Genomic DNA, 24,323 nt, shown 5'->3' on the forward strand with positions numbered 1-24,323 from the left:
ACAAGTCAAGTTTAGATAAAACACATGGGGAATTCATGAATGCTCTTCCCTTCCTCTCCATCTGGAAAAACTGCATTCCTTCTTAAAAATAGTTGAAATGTTAGCTCTTCTGTTCTTATCATAGTATAAAATTGTAAGTGTATCCTCATATGTCTCAGACTCTGATCTTATTTTATCATATAGATAGTAATAATAATAATAATAATAATAATGATAATAATAATAAAAGAATAGTAATACAACTTGTGTTTTTTGACTGCCAGGCAAATTGCTAAGTTTTATCATTAAATCCTTATAACAATGCTGTGAGGAATACTGCTATTATCATCACCATTTCTACAGATGGGGGGAAAAAAAGAATACTTGCATGACTTAATATGGCGTTAGCTATAGGCCAATACATATATTTATTCAGAGTGCAAAGAGAGCGTGCTCGGCATGGGGGTGTCTAGCTATGTGCTAGATGAGATGCCCTTCCCGCAGGCTGGCACTGGAAGGAAGAGAACTAGCTCAGCCTGGCATGAAGGAGCAGCAGCTGGGGAAGCCAGAGCAGATGTGTAGCCACTGAACCAATCAGGAAGTGACCTTGATTGATCAATGTTCCCAAACTAGTTTTAAGAATTGTTTCTGTCTGGAGCAAGATGGTGGAGGAGTAGGAAACCTAATATCATAGGGTCCCAGGAGTTCAGCTATAGTTATCAAACCATTCTGAACACCTACAAACTCAACTGGAGATCGAAGCAAAAAAGAGCAGCAATTCTAGGAACAGAAAAGTGACCACTTTCTGGAAGGTAGGATGTGCGGAGAAGTGAATCTGAGGTGATATAAAGGAAGAGAGACTTTGGGGAGAGGGGCCAGCTCCTGGCAAGTGGCAGAGCATCGAAGCACAAAATCAGAACTTTTAGAAGTCTGCTTCATGGGCGCCTGGGTGGCTCAGTGGGTTAAGCCGCTGCCTTCGGCTCAGGTCATGATCTCAGGGTCCTGGGATCGAGTCCAGCATCGGGCTCTCTGCTCAACAGGGAGCCTGCTTCCCTCTCTCTCTCTCTCTCTCTGCCTGCCTCTCTGTCTACTTGCGATCTCTCTCTGTCAAATAAATAAATAAAATCTTTAGAAAAAAAAAAAAAGAAGTCTGCTTCACTGAGGGACGTTGCTCCAAAGGCTAAGCTGGGGGTGGAGCCCTCATGGGGACAGTGTGGTCTCAGACCCCATCAGGTCACAAAAAGACCAGGGGTGTCTGATGTGGCAGAGCTAACAGGTATCAGAGTGGGGAAGCTGGCTGCAGAGATGGAGCCAAGCAGTGGGCTCTCAGCTTGAGGTTACCTTAAACTGTTATCCAAGGCATAATCAGGCCACCGCTCTTCGAGTGGCAGATATGGGTAGACTGCCTCCTTCCTTCTCTGTGAGAGGTGGTGTGGGAGCATGTTGCAGGAATCTGCTGGGTTTGGAGACTCCAAACAGGGCCATGACCAGATATAGAAATGCTTGGTCACGGGCTGTGTGAGCTCAGAGTGTGGCCGGAGACCAGGGAGATGGGAGAGGTTGACTGCTTTTCTCTGAGGGCACACTGAGTACTGCGGCCCTGAGCTCTCAGCTTTACAGGGCCAGGGATTGGGAGGTCAACATTTTCATTCCTGTCCTCCAAAGCTCTACGGAAAGCGGTTCAGGGAAAAAAGCTACCGAAAGCAAAAATGAGCAGATTGCTTAACCTGGCCCTTGGCAAGGGAGGTGCAATTCTGCCTCTGGTAAAGACATTTAAGAATCACTTTAACAGCCACCGCCCCCACCAGAAGATCAACAAGAACATTCAGCCAAGACTAAGTTTACCAATCAATAAGAACTGCAACACTTCAGAACTACAAGAATACAGCACATAGAATTCATGACTTTTCCCCATGATTCTTTAGTTTTTCAAAGTTAAAGTTTTCAGATTTTTTTTTCCTTATTCTACTTTTTTAAATTTTTCCTTTTTCCCCTTCTAACAATTTTTAACTATTTTATCTTATCAATACATTTCTAAAAATCTTTTAAAATTTTCATTGTTATAAATTTTCATTGTTATAGTCATATTCTATCCCTTCATTGTATTTAATCTTATTTTCTTTTTTTAATATATAGGTTTTTCTTTCTTTAAAATTTTGGGATACAGTTTCTTCTAATAGATCAAAATATACCCTAAATCTAGCATTTTGTTCTAGTCTCCAGTCTGATAACATTCTTTCCCTCCCTTTTTTAAAACAACATTTTATCTTATCAATTCCTTTCTTAGAATCTTTTTTTAATTTTTCATGTTTACAGTCATATTCCATCCCTTCATCATGTTTAACCTTATTTGTGTGTGTATATGTATACACACACAAAAGAAAGAAAGTTTTTCTTTCTTTAAAATCATTGGAGACAGTTTCTTCTAACAGACCAAAATCAAGTGTGTGGCTGTGTTCTAGTCAATATATATATATATATGTATATACATATATATATATATTTCCTTCCTTCTGCCCCCCACCCCCAGTTTTGTATCTCTTCTGACTTGGTTACCCTGTATTTTTTGGGGGTCATTGTTACCCTTTTAGTATTTTATTCTCTCATTCATCCATTATTATCTGGATAAAAGACAAGGTGGAAAAACTCACATCAAAAAAAAAAAAAAAAGAACAAGAGGCAGTACTGATGGTTAGGGACCTAATCAAATCAGACATTAGTAATATGTCAGAACTAGAGTTCAGAAGGACAACTATCAAGGTGCTAACTGGGCTTGAAAAAAGCACAGAAGATACTAGAGAATCTACTAGAGAAAAAAGCACAGAAGATAGTAGAGATTCTAGAGAATCCCTTTCTGGAGAAATAAAAGAACTAAAATCTAACCAAGTTGAGGGGTGCTTGGGTGGCTCAGTGGGTTAAAGCCTCTGCCTTTGGCTCGGGTCATGATCCCAGGGTCCTGGGATCGAGCCCCACATCGGGCTCTTTGCTCAGCAGGGAGCTTGCTTTCCCCTCTCTCTCTGCTTGACTCTCTGCCTACTTGTGATCTCTCTCTGTCAAATAAATAAATAAAGTCTTAAAAAAAATAAAATCTAACCAAATTGAAATAAAAAAAGCTATTAATGAGGTATAATAAAGAATGGAGGCTCTTACTACTAGGGTAAATGAGGCAGAATAGAGAATTAGTGATATGGAAAACCAAATGATGGAGAATAAAGAAGCTGAGCAAAAGAGAGACAAACAACTACTGGACCACAAGGGGAGAATTCGAGAGGTAAGTAATACCACAAGATTAAACAATATTAGAATAATTGGGATCTCAGAAGAAGAAAGAGAGAGAGGGGCAGAAGGTATATTGGAGCAAATTATAGCATAGACTTTCCCTAATTTGGCAATGGGAACAAGCATCAAAATCCAGTAGGCACAGAGAACCCCCCTCAAAATCAATAAAAATAGGCCCACACCCCATCATCTAATAGTAAAACTTACAGGTCTCAGAGACAAATAGAAAATCCTAAAAGCAGTTCAGGACAAGAGGTCTGTAACATTCAATGGTAGAAATATTAGATTGGCAGCAGACCTATCCACTGAGACCTGGCAGGTCAGAAAGGACTCGCATGATATATTCAGAGCATTAAAGGAGAAAAATATGCAGCCAAGAATACTATATCCAGCTAGGTTGTCATTGAAAATAGAAAGAGAGATAAAAAGCTTTCAAGACAAATAAAAACTAAAAGAATTTGCAAACACCAAACCAGCCCTATAGCAAATACTGAAAGGGGTCCTCTAAGCAAAGAGAGAGCCTAAAAGTAACAAACCAGAAAAAAAAAGAGACAACATACAGTAACAGTCACCTTACAGGCAATACAACGGCATGACATTCATATATTTCATTAGTTACCCTGAACGTAAATGGGCTAAATGCCCCAATCAAAAAACACAGGGTATCAGAATGGATTAAAAACAACGACAACAACAAAAAAAACATCGATATGCTATCTACAAGAAACTCATTTTAGACCCAAAGACATCTCCATATTTAAAGTGAGGGGGTGGAAAACAATTTACCATGCTAAGGGACCTCAAAAGAAAGCTGGTGTGGCAATCCTTATATCAGATAAATTAGATTTTAGGCCAAAGACTAAGGATAAGGATAATAACCATAAGAGATGAGCAAGGGCACTATATCATACTCAAAGGATCTGTCCAACAAGAAGATCTAACAGTTTTAAATATCTATGCCCCTAACATGGGAGCAGCCAATTATATAAACCAATCAATAACAAATCAAAGAAACACATCAACAATAATACAATAATAGTAGGGGACTTTAACATCCTCCCCCACCAATGAAATGGACAGATCATCTAAACAAAAGATCAACAAGGAAATAAAGGCTTTAAATGACACCCTGGACCAGATGGACATTGCCCGATATATTTAGAACATTCCATCCCAAAGTAACAGAATGCACATTCTTCTCCAGTGCGCATGGAACATTCTCCAGACTAGATCATATCCTGGGTCACAAATCAGGTCTCAACCAGTACCAAAAGACTGGGATCATTCCCTGCATATTTTCAGACCATCATGTTTTGAAACTAGAACTCAACCACAAGAGGAAAGTTGGAAAGAACTCAAATACACGGAGGCTAAAGAGCATCCTACTAAAGAATGAATGGGTCAACCAGGATATTAAAGAAGAATTGAAAAAACTCATGGAAACAAATGAAAATGAAAACACAACTGTTTAAAATCTTTGGGACACAGTAAAGGCAGTCTTGAGAGGAAAGTATATAGCAATACAAGCCTTTCTCAAGAAATAAGAAGGCCTCAAGTACACAAACTAACCCTACACCTAAAGGAGGTGTAGAAAGAACAGCAAAGAAAGCCTAAACCCAGCAGGAGAAGAGGAATTATAAAGATTGGAGCAGAAATCAATGAAATAGAAACCAAAAGAACAGTAGAACAAATCAATGAAACTAGGAGCTGGTTCTTTGGAAGAATTAATAAGATTGATAAACTCATGGCCAGACTTACAAAAAGAAAAGAGAAAGGGCCCAATTTAATAAATCATGAATGAAAGAGGAGAGATCACAACCAATACCAAAGAAATACAATTATAAGAACATATTATGAGCAACTAAACACCAGCAAATTAGACAATCTGGAAGAAATGGATGCATTCCTAGAGAAGTATAATCTACTAAAACTGAACCAGGAAGAAATAGAAAACCTGAACAGACCCATAATCAGTAAGGAGATTGAAGCATTAATCAAAAATCTCCCAACAAACAAGAGCCCAGGGCCAGACGGCTTCCCAGAGGAATTCTACCAAACATTTAAAGAAGAATTAATACCTATTCTTCTGAAACTCTTCCAGAAAATAGAAATGGAAGGAAAACTTCCAAACTCATTTTAGGAGGCCAGCATTACCTTGATCCTAAAACCAGACAAAGACCCCATCAAAAAGGAGAATTAGAGACCAATATCCTTGATGAACACTGTTGCAAAAATTCTCACCAAAATACTAGCCAATCCATTAAAAGGATTATTCACCATGACGAAGTGGGATTTCTACCTGAGCTGCAAGGTTGATTCAACATCCACAAATCAATCAATGTGATACAAAACTTTAATAAAAGAAAGAACAAAAACCATATGATACTCTCAATAGATGCTGAAAAAGCATTTGACAAAGTACTGCATCCTTTCTTGATCAAAACTCTTCACAGTGTAGGCATAGAGGATACATACCTCAATATCATCAAAGCCATCTATGAATAACCCACAGCAAATATCCTTCTCAATGGGGAAAAACTGAGAGCTTTTCCCCAAGGTCAGGAACAGGGCAGGGCTGTTCACTATCACCACTTCTATTCAACATAGTACTAGAAGTCCTAGTCTCAGCAATCAGACAACAAAAAGAAATAAAAGGCATCTGGATTGACAAAGAAGAAGTCAAACTCTCACTCTTTGCGGATGATACAATACTTTGTGTGGAAAATCCAAAAGACTCTACTCCAAAAGTGCTAGAACTTATATAGGAATTCAGTAAAGCATCAGGGTATAAAATCAATGCACAGAAATCAGTTGCATTTCTATACACCAACAGCAGGACAGAAGAAAGAGAAATTAAGGAGTCAATTCCATTTTCAATTGCACCCCAAACCATAAGATACCTAGGAATAAACCTAACTAAAGAGGCAAAGAATCTGTACTCAGGAAACTATAAAGTATTCATGAAAGAAATTGAGGAAGACACAAAAAAATGGAAACTCCTTCCACACTTATGGATTGGAAGAACAAATATTGTGAAAACATCTATGCTACCTAAAGCAATCTACACATTTAATGCAATCCCTATCAAAATACCATCAATTTTTTTCAAAGAATGGAAAAAATAGCCCCCAAATTTATATGGAAACAGAAAAGACCTTCAATAGCCAAAAGAATGTTGAAAAAGAAAACCAAAGTTGGCAACATCACAATTCCAGACTTCAAGTTCTATTACAAAGCTGTAATCATCAAGACCGTATGGTACTGGCACGAAAACAGACACATAGATCAATGGAACAGAATAGAGAGCCCAGAAATAGACCTTCAACTCTATGGTCAACTAATCTTCAACAAAGCAGGAAAGAATGCCCAATGAAAAAACGACAGTCTCATCAACAAATGGTGTTGGGAAGATTGGACAGACACATGCAGAAAAATGAAACTGGACCATTTCCTTACACCACACACAACAATAGACCTAAAATGGATGAAAGACCTCAGTGTGAGATAGGAATCCATCCAAATCCTTGAGAAAAACATAGGCAGCAACCTCTTCGACCTCAGGCACAACAACTTCTTCCTAGAAACATTGTCAAAGGCAAGTGAAGCAAGGGCAAAAATGAACTATTGGACTTTATCAAGATCAAAAGCTTTTGCACAGCAAAGGAAACAGTCAACAAAACCAAAAGATAGCCAACAGAATAGAAGATGATATTTGCAAATGAAATCAGATAAAGGGCTAGTATCCAAATCTATAAAGAATTTTTCAAACTCAACACCCAAGGAATAAATAATCCAATCAAGAAATGAGCAGAAGACATGGACAGACATTTCTGCAAAACAGACATCCAAATGGCCAATAGACACATGAAAAAGTGCTCAATATCACTTGGCATCAGGGAAATACAAATCAAAACCACAATGAGATACCACCTCACACTCAGAATGGCTAAAATTAACAAGTCAGGAAATGACAGGTGTTGGTGAGGATGCAAAGAAAGGGGAACCCTCCTACATTTTTGGTGGGAATGTAAACTGGTGCAGCCACTCTGGAAAACAATATGGGGGTTCCTCAAAAAGTTGAAAATAAAGCTACCCTATGACCCAGCAATCACACTACTGGGTATTTACCCTGAAGATACAAATGTAGTGATCTGAAGGGGCATGTGTACCCTAATGTTTATAGCAGCAGTGTCCACAATAGCCAAACTATGGAAGGAACCTACATGTCCATCAACAGATGAATAGATAAAGAAGATGTGGTATATAGAGAAAATGGAATACTATGCAGCCATTAAAAAACCTGAACTCCTGCCATTTGCAACAGCATGGATGGAACTAGAGTGTATCATGCTAAGTGAAATAAGTCAATTAGAGAAAGACAATTATCATATGATCTTTCTGATACGAGGAATTTGAGAGGAAGGGCAGAAGTTCATAGGGCTCAGGGAGGGAAAAAATGAAACAAGATGGGACTGGGGAGGGAGACAACGCATAAGAGACTCTTAATCTTAGGAAACAAACAGAGTGTTGCTTGGGGTTACCCCCCACCTAGGGATAGGGTGGCTGGGTTATGGACATTGGGGAGGGTATGTGCTATGGTAAGTGCTGTGAATTGTGTAAGACTGATGAGGCATAGACCTGTACGCCTGAAGCAAATAATACACTATATATTAATATAATACATTATAATACATTCAGAGAATGATCAGTCAAGATGTGTTCTAAGAAATCCTGGTTTCTTTCTTTATTATTATTATTATTTTTTAACATTTTAAAAAGATTTTATTTATTTATTTGACAGAGAGAGATCACAAGTAGGCAGACAGCAGACAGAGAGAGAGGGGGAGGCAGGCTCCCTGCTGAGCAGAGAGTCTGATGCAGGGCAAGATCCTAGGACCCTGAGATCATGACCTGAGCTGAAGGCAGAGGCTTTAGCCCACTGAGCCACCCAGGTGCCCCAGAAATCCTCATTTCTTAGTGTAGCTTCTATTTTTGCTTGATAGCAAATTTGATCTCAAATAATTATAATAAGAGATAGGAATTTGTGTTTCTTATGTCCTAGGTACAACTTTAAGCAATTTACATGTGCTGTCTCATTTAATGCTCATAATAATCCCATGATTTAGGTGTAATTATTACCCTTGTTTTACATATGAAGAAAATGAGGCACAAAGAGGTTAAATAACTTGTCTAAGTTTCCATATTTATAGAACAGAATTATAGTTTGAACCCTCTATACCATGTTACTGATCTTAGCCTAACTTGTTTTTAGTAATATAGAGTTCTCTTAAGTGAACACCATAAATTTCTTCAAATCATATTTGTGAAAAGTTAATTTTCTCACAAGTTAAGAAAGAGTCCATGAAATGTAAGAGGTCTTATTGTTATGTTTTTGCTTCTATTAATACATCACAATGCCTGACTAGGAGGAATTCCCCAAGACTGGCAGACATTTAGACATGGGGAAATTTTTTTTCTATGAAAGCATAGCAAATTTCAGATATCCTGGGGCTCCCATACTCCTAACTTCTCCAGTCATACTCCAAACCCCTCATGCCCACAACTCAATTCCACATAAGAATGAGTATTCTCCAAAACAGGGGAAAAGAATATTCGAAGGATAGTCTCCTTTAAACATTTTTTGCCTTTAGGAAAATATAGTTAACCTCTGTGATCCCTTGTTAGATTAATTATGATAATCTTTCAGCTATTTTAAATGCCAGATATGATAAAAATTATTACTTGATTGACCAACTAAACAAGCATTCAAATACAAGAAGAATATTTTATGCCACACAAACTTAATATTGTAATTTTCAATTTTTTAAAAAGAGTTTATTTATTAGGGTACCTGGTGGCTCAGTGGGTTAAGCCTCTGCCTTCTATTATTTGCCATACTATTTAAAAATGGTTGTATTATAGTGGGTAAGTATAATATCCACATATTATTTCTGCTAAGTTTTCTGCCCCTCAGGAAGTATCATAACTTCATTTTAAAGCGTATTTATTTATTTGTCAGTGAGAGAGAGAAAAAAAGGAGTGCACAAGCAGGGGAGTGGCAGGTAGAGGGAGAGAGAGAAGCAGGCTCACAGCATTGGGCTTGATCCCAGGACCCTGGGATCATGACTTGACCAAAGGTAGATGTGTAACCAACTGAGCCTCCCAGGCGCCCTTCATAATTTCCCATTTAGATAATATTCATTGATGTTTTAATACCTATCAGAAATTTGACTCCTTCCTACTAAATTAAATAAAAAGACCCTTCACATTTAAACAAAAGAAAATAGAAAACCATCACTATAACCATTAGTACCAAACATCTGAGAAATCTCAATTGTTTTCAATGGAAACCCCACAAAGCATATTGTTCTTTTTTTATTATTTACCTACCTTATTTTAAAAGGGGCGGCCTGCAGTCTACACCTCAGATTGTATTATACAAATTCACGAAATATACATGACTTTTCTATAACCTGAACAATATTTTAGGATTATGACAAAATTTCATGGAAGATATTGAATTTGAATTTTTTAAGTTATTTTCTTACTTTGGAACAATTCCAAGTTACAAAAATGTTGTAACTGCAGTACAAATAATGCAGTTCCTGAATGATCTGAGAATTATGATAATTTGAGAGTAGTAACAACTGAACACTTGAACATATTTTCCCCACAAACATGGACATCTCTTTATAAATGAAATGCAGCCACTAAATTCAGAAAATAGATACACACTACCATATAATCCTCAGACTGCATTTAAGTTTTGTTGCTTGTTTCAATAATACTCTTCATAGCAAAAGGATCCAGTCTAGAATCAAGGAGTGCATTTCATTATTCTGCCTCTTTAGTCTCTTTTAATCTAGATTTCCTCAATTTCCCCATAATTTTCATGGATTTGACATTTAAAAAAATTACAACTTAGTTATTTTGCAAGATGCTCCTTGTTTGAGGTTTATCTTCTACTTTCTTACTACTGGATTTAAATTGTCTGTCTTTGAAGAATCATGAAAGGGATTTTGTTGTTCATCTCACAATATCCTATCATTTGATACACTACTTGTGAAGTTAGTATTAATTCACGATTAAGATGATCACTGTAAAAGAATTTTTGGTAAGTATATTATGGAGAAGTACATTAACTTTCAACTTACTGACTTACTAATATAAATATGAGCTCATGGATATCCATTTTATCCAATGGGTTATCATCTGCTTTTATTATTATTCACTTGATCTTCTAATAGTCTCAGATATGGGCAGTGTGATCTTCTTTAATCTGACTTCTTCTTTCTTTGACGTGTCCCTGGCATTTTTTTGAGTACTTCCATATTTTTGTACAACAAGAGAGGCTCTTTTTGTCTTTCTCATGCTCCAGCTATGCAAACAGCTACTTCTCCAAGCAGTCCTAATTTCTTTTATTCAGAAATGGTATTTAGAAACCAAGATTTGGGAGGTAGGTGTGCCCATTGTTTGGGTGTGTCATTGTTCTCAGGATTTGGAACTAAGAAAATATATGTAGGAAAAATTCATCTATCCATCTATTTATCTATTTTTCCATATATACACATATTAACATATATCTTCTATCTATATCCATACACTAGGAATTCACACTGATATGTGCATTTTTAAGCCAACACCACAGGATCCAACATAGTTTCTTTCTTTTCATATTTGTAACTTATTTCTACAACAGTGGAAACCCTATCTCCCAATTTTGCTTAACATATTTATTTGATCAATTTCCTCATGTATATTATCCTATTGCTGCTGAACATCCCAGTCCTCTCTCCCCGCACCAGATGCTCTTCTTATCCTTCTTGAGTTCCAACACTGCTCTTCAGGCTGCTGAGTTCTCCCTATACTCTATACTCTATAGAGTCTATCTACCTATACCTATACTCTCTATGGATGCTAACCTTACTTGTCCCCATCTAATGAGTTTGGGACTAAATTATTCAGGAAAGAAAGATAAGGAAAGAGAAGGGAAGATGGAAAGGAAGATGAAAAAGAAGAGAATGGGAAGAACTTGTAATATTTTTAAATTGCTTATTTGTCTGTTATGTGGATTCTAATGTCATTGCATATTACATATTTAATTGAAAAATTCTCTTTTTATTGAGTAACTAAAAACAAAATAACAAATCTACTTTAACTAACTAAACTTCACATATTTGACAAATATTTATTAAGTACCTACTCTGTGCCAGTAAAAATAAATTTTAGTAAAAACCCAATTAACTACAGTTCTCAATTAATCAATATATTTTACTTACTTGCTTTTCAGGGAAATTGGCCCGTTATAAGAAATCACATCCAAATTGAAGATTTATTCCAAACAAGGTCAGTCATAAAGTCAGTATGGATTTTACTGTAATTCTCATGACTTATGTATTATACTATATAATAAGAAGTGATATTCAGGATTATGACCCTGAAAGGGAATATGAAACTCAATCACAATCTAAATACTGCCATGCTCATTACAGACATGTTAGAAATATTTTCAACAAATATTGTTTTATTCTGTTAACCATAAAACTATTTTTAGTTTAGTTTGGTTTCCCCAAACAACCAATTTCTCATTTATTCATTCATTCTGCAAATATTTAGGAAGCATTTATATGTGTCAGGCACTGTTTAAGAAAATCTATTGAAGTTCCTGTTTTGATGGAGTTTAGCATCTTAGTGAGGGGGAAAAAGTCAATAAATAGACAATTTGTGCTATTCCAGGTATTATAAGTGCAAGAAGAAAAATAAAGAAAGCTAGGGGAGCTGCCTTAGACAGATAGTTAGTTTAGTTTTCCTTGCCATCAGTTTGTCATTTATCCAATGAGATTTTCCTTCTCAAGGTGAGAAATACATTGTTCTCATATTTGTTTGCTGGATTTCTTTAGTATGTTGGGTCAAATTTATAGTAAACTCTTAGTTGTATCTAAATCATTTTGAACAGACTAGGCAGATATTAATCAAGATAGCAAATTGGGGAAGGTAGAAAAGAAAGGAAGAATCACTTGAGGAAGGAGTTTGAGTGGATTTTTAAATTAAAAAAGAATCTTCTTCATGTTGCTTAGGTTTTCTATGTGAGTTATGATATCTTCATGATGTTTAAAAACTACTTTTGTTAAAAAATACTTTCACAGTGGCTGAATTCTACTTCAAATAATATGCTGATAGCTTATGTATCCTGAACAAGAATGAATGGAAAATGAAGTCATTGAGATAGACAAAAATCTGTAAATCTTTCTATTGTTCATCAGCCACTTTCCAGATATGTATGTTTTACTAATTCCTATTAATGTTTTACTAATTCCTACTAATTCCTATTAATTCCTCTACTTTAATAATTTAAATTATAGATATGGCTGAAAACCCTTCTGTTATTCTCAAGCAAAATTTGGTATCTTATTTCTTAGCTCAGTAGATTTCTGTCTACTCCAATGGTACTGTTATAAATTTAAAGAATTAATAATATCAGTTTAACAGAAAGAAAAATAAGAAAATGAAAGTGATTAAATTCTAGAATAAATTAGTGAATAGAAGTAAGTAGCATCCATATGTGAAAGAAAGAGCACTGGACAGGAATTTTGAGACCTGATCTGAACTCTTCCTAGTTCTAGTTAGGTAACTTTGGGCAAACAAATCCTATTTTCTTATCTTGTCTTCTTTTTGGCATAATGAAGATGATGTCAGTTCGTGTCTAAAGTCACCATTTTAGAAACAAAATCCTAGAGGTAAAACCAACAAACCCAATAAAAAAAATACCAGCCTCATGTGTTTTGACACATGCACTTTCTCACACTGTACACACATACTGTACTAAAAGAAAAATTATTTTTCAGTCAAATAAGAGAATATGTTGAATATCAATTATTAAAATTCCTATTTACCACGATTACTGCTCTGTTAGTTTCGATTCTTTCAAAAATTATAATAATCCTCTCGAATGATTATATTTGAGAAAAAAGAAGGATAGGAGAAATAGCTACATTATATTTCTCTTTTGATGTTTGTTTTTTCAGTAAGGTTCACAAAAGACTTGTCTCTATCTCAATCATTTAGACTTTGCATATGTGCAAAAATACATTTTATGAAAAAATTCCTGATGTATTTTATATTATTTCTCAAATAAATAATAATGTACAAGGTTGAATTTGTTTACTCATTCTCAGAGAAGAAGGGACCCAAAATAACTATTGTACTATTAAAATTATTGGAAAAAAAATCCAATAATAAGTTTTGTTAACTATAATAATACCTTGACTTTTATAAAATATATTTATTCACAGTAGAGAATACTTTACAAAATATGCATGTGATTTTTCTGGTTCATTTTCAAAGGCATTTTATAAAATACAGATTAAACAGTTTCAAAAATGTATTTCTTTTACTCATTTTGTCTCCATAATATTTAGCATCCTATACTTTCAATTTTAATGAATTATTCCTTTTTAATATGTACCAATTGAGTATACATATTATATACTTATTTTCATATGTATAATGCATATTGTATACATATTATATGCATATGTGCAAAGGCACAATGTTCACTGGCAAGGACCTTACAATTTGTATTTTATTTTATTTATTTTATTTTTTAATTTTTTTATATGGGACACTTCACGAATTTGCATGGCATCCTTTGTGCAGGTGCCAAGCTAATCTTCTCTGTATCATTCCAATTTTTAGTATATGTACTGTGACTGATATTTTAGAAATTAAAACCAAAATGGAAAAACTTTCCACAAAATAATCAGAATATACAAACAAATAACTCTGAACTTTGATTTTATTTCTTCCTGTACATTATATTATATAAATTCCATTTTATTTTTTTTAACCAAGCAATACCTGAATCCACTAAAAAATTTCCTCTGACATGCTTTTATACCCCTATCTAAGTTGATGAGCATAAAGCTACTCATTTTTTTGGCCTTAAGCCATTTTATAAGGTAAACAAAGTCACAGGAGTATTTGTTAAAACCTCAACTACAAAACTAGTGACATATCCAGTGGATGGCAAATTTGGATGAGAGGGAAAAGCTGCTCAGAGACCTTGTTAGCTGACTGATACAATATATATACATTAAGGAGTCTAGAAAGCACTGGACAAAGGGTTATGTTGTAGTGGTATTTGTTGTAAAGCTACATTCCTCCCCCTTATAAATACATAAAGAGTATATGTTTTTTCACATAAATTTATACCCAAAGGTGGAACCCAATTATCTGTCACAGAACTGTTTTAAGAATGAAGTGAGATCATATTTATAAAATTAACACTGAGTGTGTACTAAGATCTTGGCCCTGCTTTAAGTGTATTCATCTTTACAACAACACTACAAATATTAGGTTGAAGCATATGAAATTGCAATTTCTGTAGATGAAAAACAGTTGAATATCTGCAGAATTATATTTCAACTTCATCCTATCGTTTCATGTTACAAATGAAGAAACTGAGGAACAGAGGGGTTAAGTAACTTGCCCAAGGAGAATCATTGTTTTTCTCACTTTACAATTGAGAAAGCTGATATTTAAGAAAGAACAAGCAACTTTTCTGTGGATACACCGCTACCTGCCTCTCAGGGAGTTAGATCAAAAGAGATTATATCTGCTTATGCACTTTGTAAATTTCACATTGCTAAAAATGTTAAACTATTTCTGCTGTTAATATAAAATCTTCTCTTTCTACCGTCATATTGGGTCTTTCATTCTCCAATCACCAAGGATTACAAGGAAATGATGCCTTTGGTTTGGTTTCAAGATAAAAAGGCTATCATATTTACTCTCCTCTGAGATGTTTCCCCTCCAAAACGACAGGGTGACTGCAATCATCCATCCTGCCCTTTCTGTTATCAACTCAATGCCAAATGATTAAGGTTCGAGAGTACTTTGGTTTGTCCTCAAATTATTTTCCATGATGTCCTTGGGACAGATGAGGTGCAAGGGCTATTGGAGATAACATAAAAACATTGATGAAACATTATCATTTCTCAAGTAGCACACAATAAACTTCAAACAAAATTTCATGGGATTTAATTTGAGCTGGAACGAGGGATATTTTAGAAAGCATACATGGCAGAAGAAAGAAGAAACTAAGTAGAGACATCAGGTTGCTCTTCTTCTTCTTCTTCTTATTTTTTTCTCTTCTGCTCTACTTTTGTCAATGTCCTTGTAATAAGCTAGGCACTTTGACACATTTGAGCAGCATTTGGTGCACTGCAATGAGGCCATGAAGATCTTTCTTAGCAACATGTGCTAGGTGTGCTAGTCCAATGAAGTATTTCAATTCCATTAGTGGTTTCCTTGTAAAAATTTCAACTGCAACAGTAACAGTGTATCTTTATGGTTCTCTATATTATTTAGAAGCATTTTAAGTGGGTAATGCTCGTAATCTTTAGAACATTGCCAAACATGCTCAGCATTTTAATCGGTATTGATTTCTTATGAAATTTTGAGCATATCTTAATTTAACATTTAGAAACACAAGTGCTTTCATGTGTTCAGAGAATGCTTAACCGGTTATCCATCAGGAATTTAGGTTAATTTCCTTAGGAAATGATTCATCACACTCCTTGCATTTATCTTATTCTCACTTTATTTTCTAGATTTATCTTTAATGTATCCTTTCCCACTTCCCAACATTTACATACCACCTAGGTTTTCCCAGAATAAATACACTTCATCACCAGTTATATCTATCCTTGTCCTTTCCTTCAATGTTGTAACACATTTCATTGTTTCTTCTTATTTACTGATAATTGCTGTATTACCAAAATAGACATCAGTTGCAAATACACAGTAGCTACACTGGGTGCTATTTGAAGCACAGAGAAATTTCCCCCTGAAATTGAAGCTGATGAACTAGAGGCACATTAAAAACAAATTAAGATCCACTCACTACAACCAATATGGGTTACCACAACAGAAAATTGCTGTGGCTATTATACACAGTAACAGAGAACTTGTACTAGAAGAAAAAAGTAGAATGTGAATTATAAATCACAGTAGGTTAATAGAAGACTGTTAGCTCTGATTTTCCTTTTTTCTTGTAGAACCTTTTAATTACTGCATTTTTAATGCACTTACATTTGCAAGTAGTTCTCTTTTTTATTCTTCTAATAATAGTTCCTAAGGTACATCCTATAAATTACACCTTTCCTTTTCCTCTCCCTCTTCTCTTTAAACAATTCTGAGAGAGAGAGAGAAAAGAGCAAACTGTAATTTTAAGTAACTCCTTTGGATTAGTTCATGTGCTCCTTTAAAAAAAAAAAAATCTCTAACTGTCATTAGCACCGTGCTTTCCTGTCCCCATTCTTATACATGCCATTTTATCAGCTGCAGCATTACTGCTGGCCTGCCGTTTTTCTATTAAGGCACCAACTCTAGACAAACAAGCCCTCTCCATTCACTCCCTACATTCTTTACTTTTTTAACTTGTTCTAATTCCAGGTTTCCTCTAAGGACCCTCAATTTCAAAACCCTTCATTAGGCTGGCGGAAAGTACTTCTGTTTCCTTTTACACTGTAAAAGGCTAGGTTTCTCCCCAAACTCATTTGTTCAGTTTTGTCTCTTAACCTCCTTACCTTTTACATCACTTTTTGCAAGGACAGTGCCTTTTTTTTTTTTTTTTTTTTTTTTTTTTAAGTTCTCTAAGTCTTGTCCTTCTATCTTTGAGATGCTTCTGGAAACCTCACCTCCTGATTAAGTAGAAGAAATGTGTTACCACTGAACTTGCCAAACAAGTTAAGGGATGACTATAGGTCCTACATTTGATAAAATGCCAACGAATCCCAATTTAGAAACCCTAGGAAAAGCAATTACGTGGGGACAGAGAAAAATTTGTGGTAAGAATGACTCCATGGCAAATAATTAGGTATATGAAGAATAGGAATTTTTTTTTTTCTTGCAAAGATAGAGACATTCATTCATATAATAAATATCCCAGATTCTCTACTACACTAGAGCCTGGGATGATAATAATGATCCACACAGTAAAATATCTACTTTCTGGCATATTCATTTATGGAATAAGCTATTTTTTGTTGCATTCTTTGCTTTCATTCTTCACTCTTCACATGATACAATTCAAATTCAAAAGATACACATAAGACATCAAACACGTGCTTTTAAGTATTGAATTCAATATCATTTCCCTCAAAAGCTTCAATTAGGGGTGCCTGGGTGGCTCAGTGGGTTAAAGCCTCTGCCTTCAGCTCAGGTCATGATCCCAGGGTCCTGGGATCGAGCCCTGCATCAGGCTCTCTGCTCTGCAGGGAGCCTGCTTCCTCCTCTCTCTCTCTCTGCCTGCCTCTCTGCCTACTTGTGATCTCTGTCTGTTAAATAAATAAATAAAATCTTAAAAAAAAAAAGCTTCAACTATAATAGATTAAATTATGGTAATAAAGTGATGGATTGGAAAAATAAAATGTTTAATATCTTCCTCCCCTTTCTTGCCTTTTCTCCCAGTAGAAGAAAAGTCCAAGATGTGATAATTTGAAGAAAAGAGAGAGAGCCATATGTTGGATAACAAATGTTTAGTGAGTGAAGTTGTTTATGACCCCTAAGGAAATTACACTTAAATAATGAAATGTTTCATATGTATTTATAGATTTCATTTAAAACTACTTTTCTATGTTCAACAAACTAGGTAGGGAACATATTATTCCCAGTTTAAGAGAGAAAAAGTTGTATGTCAACTATATTTCAATAAAAACATAATTAACAACAAAAAAAGATGCTTGTCACAGAAAAAAGAGAGAGAAAAGTTAAACAAGTGACATAGCTTATAGACAAAAGCAGGATTGAGGCTAAAACATAGGTTTTCCAGATCCTGGTTTGATTTTTTTTTTATTATTATTATTATATATACTTTTGTCTTTTAAAAATTCTCATGCCAATGTATACCAGCAGTCTTTTGTCATACAAATAGTATATACCACATTCACATTAGCTTATGTTTTACATATTTCATAGATAGTAAGGTATCTGAAAACAAATTAAGTTTTTGTCAAAATCCTTGGTAAAGTGTGCACTCTCCTTTTGTGTGTTCAATTTTTTGATAAAATTTTAATATGTATATTTTATATTACAGTAGGCAAAAGCATGTATACTTTGATTTTTCAAAGTGAAGTGAATCTTGAAATTCTGAAGCATGGCTCTGATATCAAAGATAGTCAAATAATCACCACACTGATAATATTAACTTGATTGAATATTGCAGTCTTCTTGGTTAGATGTATTTAAAACTGTCTTCAGTTGATTTCTCTTACTTAGAAAAATGCAGCTTCTAAGGAGAATTCAGTTAGGGGCATTAGTGTGTTAGCTTTCAGAAAAAACGTGGGTAGGTTTGTGTAGACTTCACATGCACCTTTATTTATATTTATTTATTTATTTTTAAGACTTTTTTTTTTTTTTTTTTTTTTTTTTTTTGACAAACAGAGAGCACTAGTAGGCAGAGAGGCAGGCAGAGAGAGAGGGGGAAGCAGGATCCCCGCCGAAGCAGAGAGCCCAATGCGGGTCTTGATCCCAGGACGCCGGGATCACGACATGAGCCGAAGACAGAGGCTTTAACCCACTGAGCCACCCAGACACCCTCACCTTTATTTTTTTATTTATTTTTTTTCCTTTTTTTTCTTCTCAAACTATTTCATTTTATTTTTTTCTCCAGTGTTCCAAAATTCATTGTTGATGCACCATACCCAGTGCTCCATGCAATACATCACATGCACCTTTAAATTTTAAATGTAAAAGATCCCAAGTCTTGTGAGAAGTAAGGGTAATTCTCAATGAAATTTAATTAAATGTATGTAATTATCATGTTCTGAGTATGATCATTACTATGTTAAAGTTTCTGTAAGATATGGATCTTGAAACTCAAAGACTACATCTCCCTCGGTCAAGTTTCAGTATCTTAGTGATTAGTACTCAAAATTGTTAAAATATACTGCCCCAAAGGTCTGTTTTCTAAAAGTAAGATGACCCTAAATTCAAAGGAAAGCATAAAATTATTTTTGTATGCTTTTCTTTTCCTTATAATACGCTTTTCTTTATCACTGATTCCTTTTTTTCCCATTTCCTGTATCTATTTTGGCTTCACTCTTCTTCATTTCACTGTAATTTTCTTTACCCTGATCCTATAACCTGTCACTTCTCTTAGAATTCCCTTGTCTCATCTTCACCTGAGATTAGCCTCTAGCCTATAATACACAAAAGGGGGGTAAGACCATTCCGTGTACTGAAAACATAACACTCCAGTTTATAATATATTTTTTTCCCATTTGAAGCCTTTCTTTCTGTGGTAATAGAAACCTTTACCCATGTCTTTCTCCATTCTGTTCTATAATCCATCACTTTGCTTCTCCACACTCAACTTGCAGGTTTTGACCCTCCTTCTCTATTACTGTCTTTGAGATCTGAACCTCTTTCATCCCTTTTGCTGTATTGCATGCCTGTCTCCTCTCAAAAGCTCCCTACTTCTGTTCATGGCAGCTGATCCTCTAGATAGCTCATCCAGGGAGGGGATATAGAGGAGAAAGCCCACCAAGTGGTTTTACTTTCAAATACTAAATGTGAATGTTGGCTGGAGTGCCAAGTGGCAAGTCTGTACAGTATGAACAGTAAGCACTATGGGGGCTTAAAACTTTAGAATTATTTCCCTGTGTATGTCTGGACTCCATATCTGTGTCTGAATAATCATGCGCTTGTCTCAACTTTGTTAGGATTTTTCAGTGCAGTCATTCAGACCAAAAGGCATTGAAGTTGTAAAAGAAATACTGCCAAGCCAAAGAGTTTGACTTAGGCTCACAAAATAACAAAAAGTGAAAAAAGAAAAGAAAAGAAAGAAAAAGATTTTTAAGCTATATTGTGTGAATGACAACTACTCAGAGCTCAAAAATAAGATGCCACTTCAGACGTGGCTATTAAATAGACCAGAAATCATATTCAAGGATGCCAGAAACTCACTGTGCTTTGTTCTGATTCAAATAACCCTTTAAAGTGGATATGTATCCAAGAGTGCTATGTATTCAGTAGCATTTAATAAACCCTTGTTTAAATGGATGGAAACCGCATAATAAGAATTTTGTGAGAAAATTATTTGGAAGAAAAACACATGAACTACACTCTTTTCTTTAAAGTGACTTCACCCCAAGAGTTCCCCTGTTAAGAAACACTGGTAGTGTCATGGAGATTTGCTTGGTAGGCAGGTGGGTGAGTCTAAGCTTCATATTTATAGGGCCCCCGTGGACGTGCATATCCCCCACTTCACTTACCTGCTTTATGTATCAATCAATATTTATTGTTCATCATGAACAGTTTAGGCTCTTTTTTGATTTTTCTCAGCCCACAGGGCTGGGTTGGGGTAGAAAGAAATTAGTTTATATTCTGCCCTAATATAAACAGTTAACAAGGCCTTATGCTGTCTCCTTCTCAGTGTTTCGGGCCAGGGCATTTTCTCGAGTGAGCTCATGGTTTTGTGTCTAAGGTAAAGGAAATAGGTCGAAGGACTCTATCAAAGCACTCATAATTTTTTGAGCACTACATATGTGCCACACTTTTGAAGATATTTACATAAATGATTTCATTTTCAGGCTCCCAACACATCTATCCTCATTTCACAGATGGATGGGTAAACTGAGGCACTAATCAGTTAAAAAATTTGTCTAAGCTTATGCAGCAAGTGGGAGAGCCAGGGATGGAACCCTGACTTGAGAACCTGCCCTCTCAGCCAGTAAGGTTGTCCTAGGGTAACTGAGTTAATTAATTCAACTCTTGTTGTATGAAGTTGTGGTTTTGTTTTGTTTTGTTTTGTTTTGTTTTCTGTCTGCCAGGCTTACTTTGCCAGGTTGAATCATGCTGAATAGACTACCTTGTCTACAGTTGCCAGCACAAAAGCTTTTGTTGTTGTTTTGCTTTCTTGTTTTTGGGTGAAGCTCTTTCTCTTGGCCTGATTATTCCAGAAGTAAAACACCAGCATTATCAGGAGGACACTAGGCCACTGGTCCCTGGGGCAGCAGGTATAGAAAAGCACCCAGTGGAAGACGTGACAGCAGTAGCCCTAAGCCCTGCTGGCTACAGCTCTCTAACCAGGTTAATTGTTGTGAAGATAGAATCTAGAGAAATGATCCCTTAGGTCACCAGGTTAAGGGTGCTAGCTAAAGAACACAGAGGTCAGGGCCTGAGGTAAGGCTAAGAGAGCACCAGGAAAATGAGGTCAAAAACACAGGTGTTAGAATACCAGACTGCATCAGAAAAACAGGGGTAGAAAAGACATAACCACCTCTCAGGCTCACTGTGTAGAATGGGGAAAGGTCAAACTGCTAGATAACAGAGCAAGCATAGTCCACTGTACTTGGTGGGGTCCATTTTGCATCTGTAGCTACTATGGCAACCCCTTTGTGCCTAGCCTATCTACTTTTTCTCTATGGTTCTGATAGTGAACACTAATCTCTTACTTTTAGTTCTAGGTTCCTAAGCTTGTAGAATTACGTCTAGGAATGTGTGGAAAGGTTTCATTTTCCACTCCGCATTTTCATTGACCTTCCTTGTGTTGGGCTATCACTTTTGATGGAGAACCAGACTGAGACTGAACAGCTTCTTCAACAGCTGCTGACTCTCATATTAGAAACTACTATAGAAGAATGAGGGCTATCTCAGAGAATCTGTCATTCTTCTAGTCCTGAGAATTAGGGCCTTGGTTGGTTAAGGGAGACATTGGTTGATATATTGTTTGTAACGTAGCTTAGCATTCAATCTTGACCTAAATCCAGATCCTGCTAAATTGTATGACACCCTAAAGACAAACTTTGGCAACACTGATACATTTTCTGCATTGTAGGATACACAGAACTTGTTTATGACATCACTATTTATTTATAATTCGTTCTGAGGCTACCATGATCTGTCTTACCAGACAGTTTCAAATTTTGAATTCTAACCTGGGTTTCAGTTTGTTTTCAAGGCTTTCGTTATATCCAGTGAATCAAAGGACAGTTTGATAATTTGAACAATAATATTTTACAGGGTAAACATATTTGGGGTTGTGGAATTTGGACATCTAGTTTTACGACTATAAATACAAACAGATATACATTGTTTTAATTTTAAAGGCCACACGTGAAAGGTTCCACTTGCCAGGATGACTATAGAAGCTCAATGGCTAGTATCCTGCTTGCTGTTTAGTCAACTTCTGTTCCTGTTTGTTCACATCATCCTACTCTCGAAGAAATGGAACATCAACATATTCTCTGGACTCAAAGTATCTAAATATATGAAAATATCTGAGCCATGGAAATATTTCCTGTTTAATGGTTCAGACTTACAAATTAGAAAAACTGAGCTCCATCAACATGACAGAAGTCATCAGCTGGAACCCGGGTGAGGGATGGGAATTGAGGGAGTTTTCTCCAGGATATTATTGGAGAAGAACAAAATCTTGTAAATAGATGGTGCAAGAATGCGCACATAAAACTCCAGCTTCTACCTCAATCTTTATTCCTGATAAATTTGTTCTCAGTGACCACTTCTACTCCGTTCATGATATGCAGAGTCCAGAAAACTGAAGAAACGGCTAGGAATCAGACGGAGGTTACTAAGCACAAAGATCTGGGTATAAAGAGAAAGTCAAGATGGCAAACTGAATATGGCCATATCAAGGAAGAGCCTATTCCTGCCCAATAGTGAACTGCAGGTGATACTGAGTTCAGCAGAGCCTTGAGGGAGGTAATAAAGCATAGGAACCCCAACTGACATAGCATGGTTGGAAGAGAAGGGGACCTCATTCCTCTACCTTAGTTTTGGGATGATGCTGGGACAAGGCTTTCCCTACAATAGTCCCTATCAATATCAATTCCCTATGATATGTCTTCGGCCTGCATCTTGCCTTTCTCTGTAACTGCCTCCATGGGTCACTGCCTAAACTCAATAAATTGAGCCCTTTCAGCACAAAATCTTTAATTCACTATAGCTCCAAGTTACTTTTAATCCGTCAGTTTGATGCACCATAATGGAATGACCACAAGACCGAGTCAAACCGATATCAGTTTGAATTCTGGCTTTGACATTTACTGTCTGTGCCTCCCTGAGAAGTTTACTTACACCTCTTTAAGCCTCAGTGTCCTCATTGTAAAATGGGTGAAATTGTACCTATCTCACATAGATGATAAGAGGATTTAAGGGATGATATATCTATAGGATAGGGCCTTGTACATGGAAGTCATCAGTACATGGTAGTTTCATTATTTCCCTATACCAATATCTGTATTCATTTCCCGTGGCTGTTGCAACAGATTATTGCAAGCTGAGTGGCTTCAACAACAGAAATTTATTCTTTCACTTCTGGAGGTAAAATAAATAAATAGGGGCACCTGGGTGGCTCAGTGGGTTAAAGCCTCTGCCTTCAGCTCAGGTCATGATCCCAGGGTCCTGGGATCGAGCCCCACATCGGGCTCCCTGCTCAGCAGGGAGCCTACTTCCTCCTCTCTCTCTCTCTCTTTCTGCCTGCCTCTCTGCCTACTTGTGATCTCTGTCAAATAAATAAATAAAATCTTTAAAAAAATAAATAAATAAATAAATAAATCCAAAATTAAGCTGTTGGCATAGCTGGTTTCTTTTGGAGACTCTCGGGGAGAATCCTTTCCATCTTTCTCTCCTTGCTTTTATGGCTGCCGGCAACCTTTGGTAATCATTGACCTGTAGACACAACACTCCAGTCTCTGCCTCTCTTTTCACGTGACCTTCCTCTCTGTATCCCTGTGTGTCTTCTCTTCTGTTACTTCTAAGGACATATGTCATTGGCTTTGGGGCCCAACCTAATTCGGAATGATCTCATTTGGAGATCTTTCCCTTAATTACATTTGCAAAGATCCTTATTCCAAATAAGGTCACACTGAGAGGTTCCAAGTGGACATATCAATTGAAGGAACATAGTTTGCTCTACTATAAAATCTGTGGTTAGCTGAATTGTATCCCTCCATGTTCATATGTTGAAACTCTAAACCCCAATACCTCAGAATATGACTGCATTTGGTAGGTAGGGCCTTTAAAGAGGTAATCACATTAAA

The 24,323-nt window shown here is 36.1% G+C and overlaps 2 protein-coding genes and 1 non-coding gene across 4 annotated transcripts in view; 1 reads left to right on the forward strand and 2 right to left on the reverse strand.

Moving 5' to 3' along the window:
• Positions 1-24,323, reverse strand: part of ADGRL2 (adhesion G protein-coupled receptor L2) — a 388,797-nt gene that overhangs the window by 235,238 nt on the left and 129,236 nt on the right. The window lies entirely within an intron of this gene.
• The window catches only part of LOC125097376 (translation initiation factor IF-2-like), a 69,702-nt gene that overhangs the window by 45,133 nt on the left and 246 nt on the right, over positions 1-24,323 (forward strand). The window contains exon 4 of the mRNA XM_047724927.1: positions 11,549-11,604. Coding sequence (XP_047580883.1) covers positions 11,549-11,604 — 56 coding nt within the window. The remainder of the gene's footprint in view (positions 1-11,548; positions 11,605-24,323) is intronic.
• LOC125099493 (U6 spliceosomal RNA) lies at positions 13,869-13,974 on the reverse strand. Its single transcript, XR_007127218.1, has one exon. It is a non-coding gene; the product is annotated as a U6 spliceosomal RNA (small nuclear RNA).

Source organism: Lutra lutra, chromosome 4 (genome assembly GCF_902655055.1).
Source record: "Lutra lutra chromosome 4, mLutLut1.2, whole genome shotgun sequence".
Taxonomy (NCBI): Eukaryota; Metazoa; Chordata; class Mammalia; order Carnivora; family Mustelidae; genus Lutra; species Lutra lutra.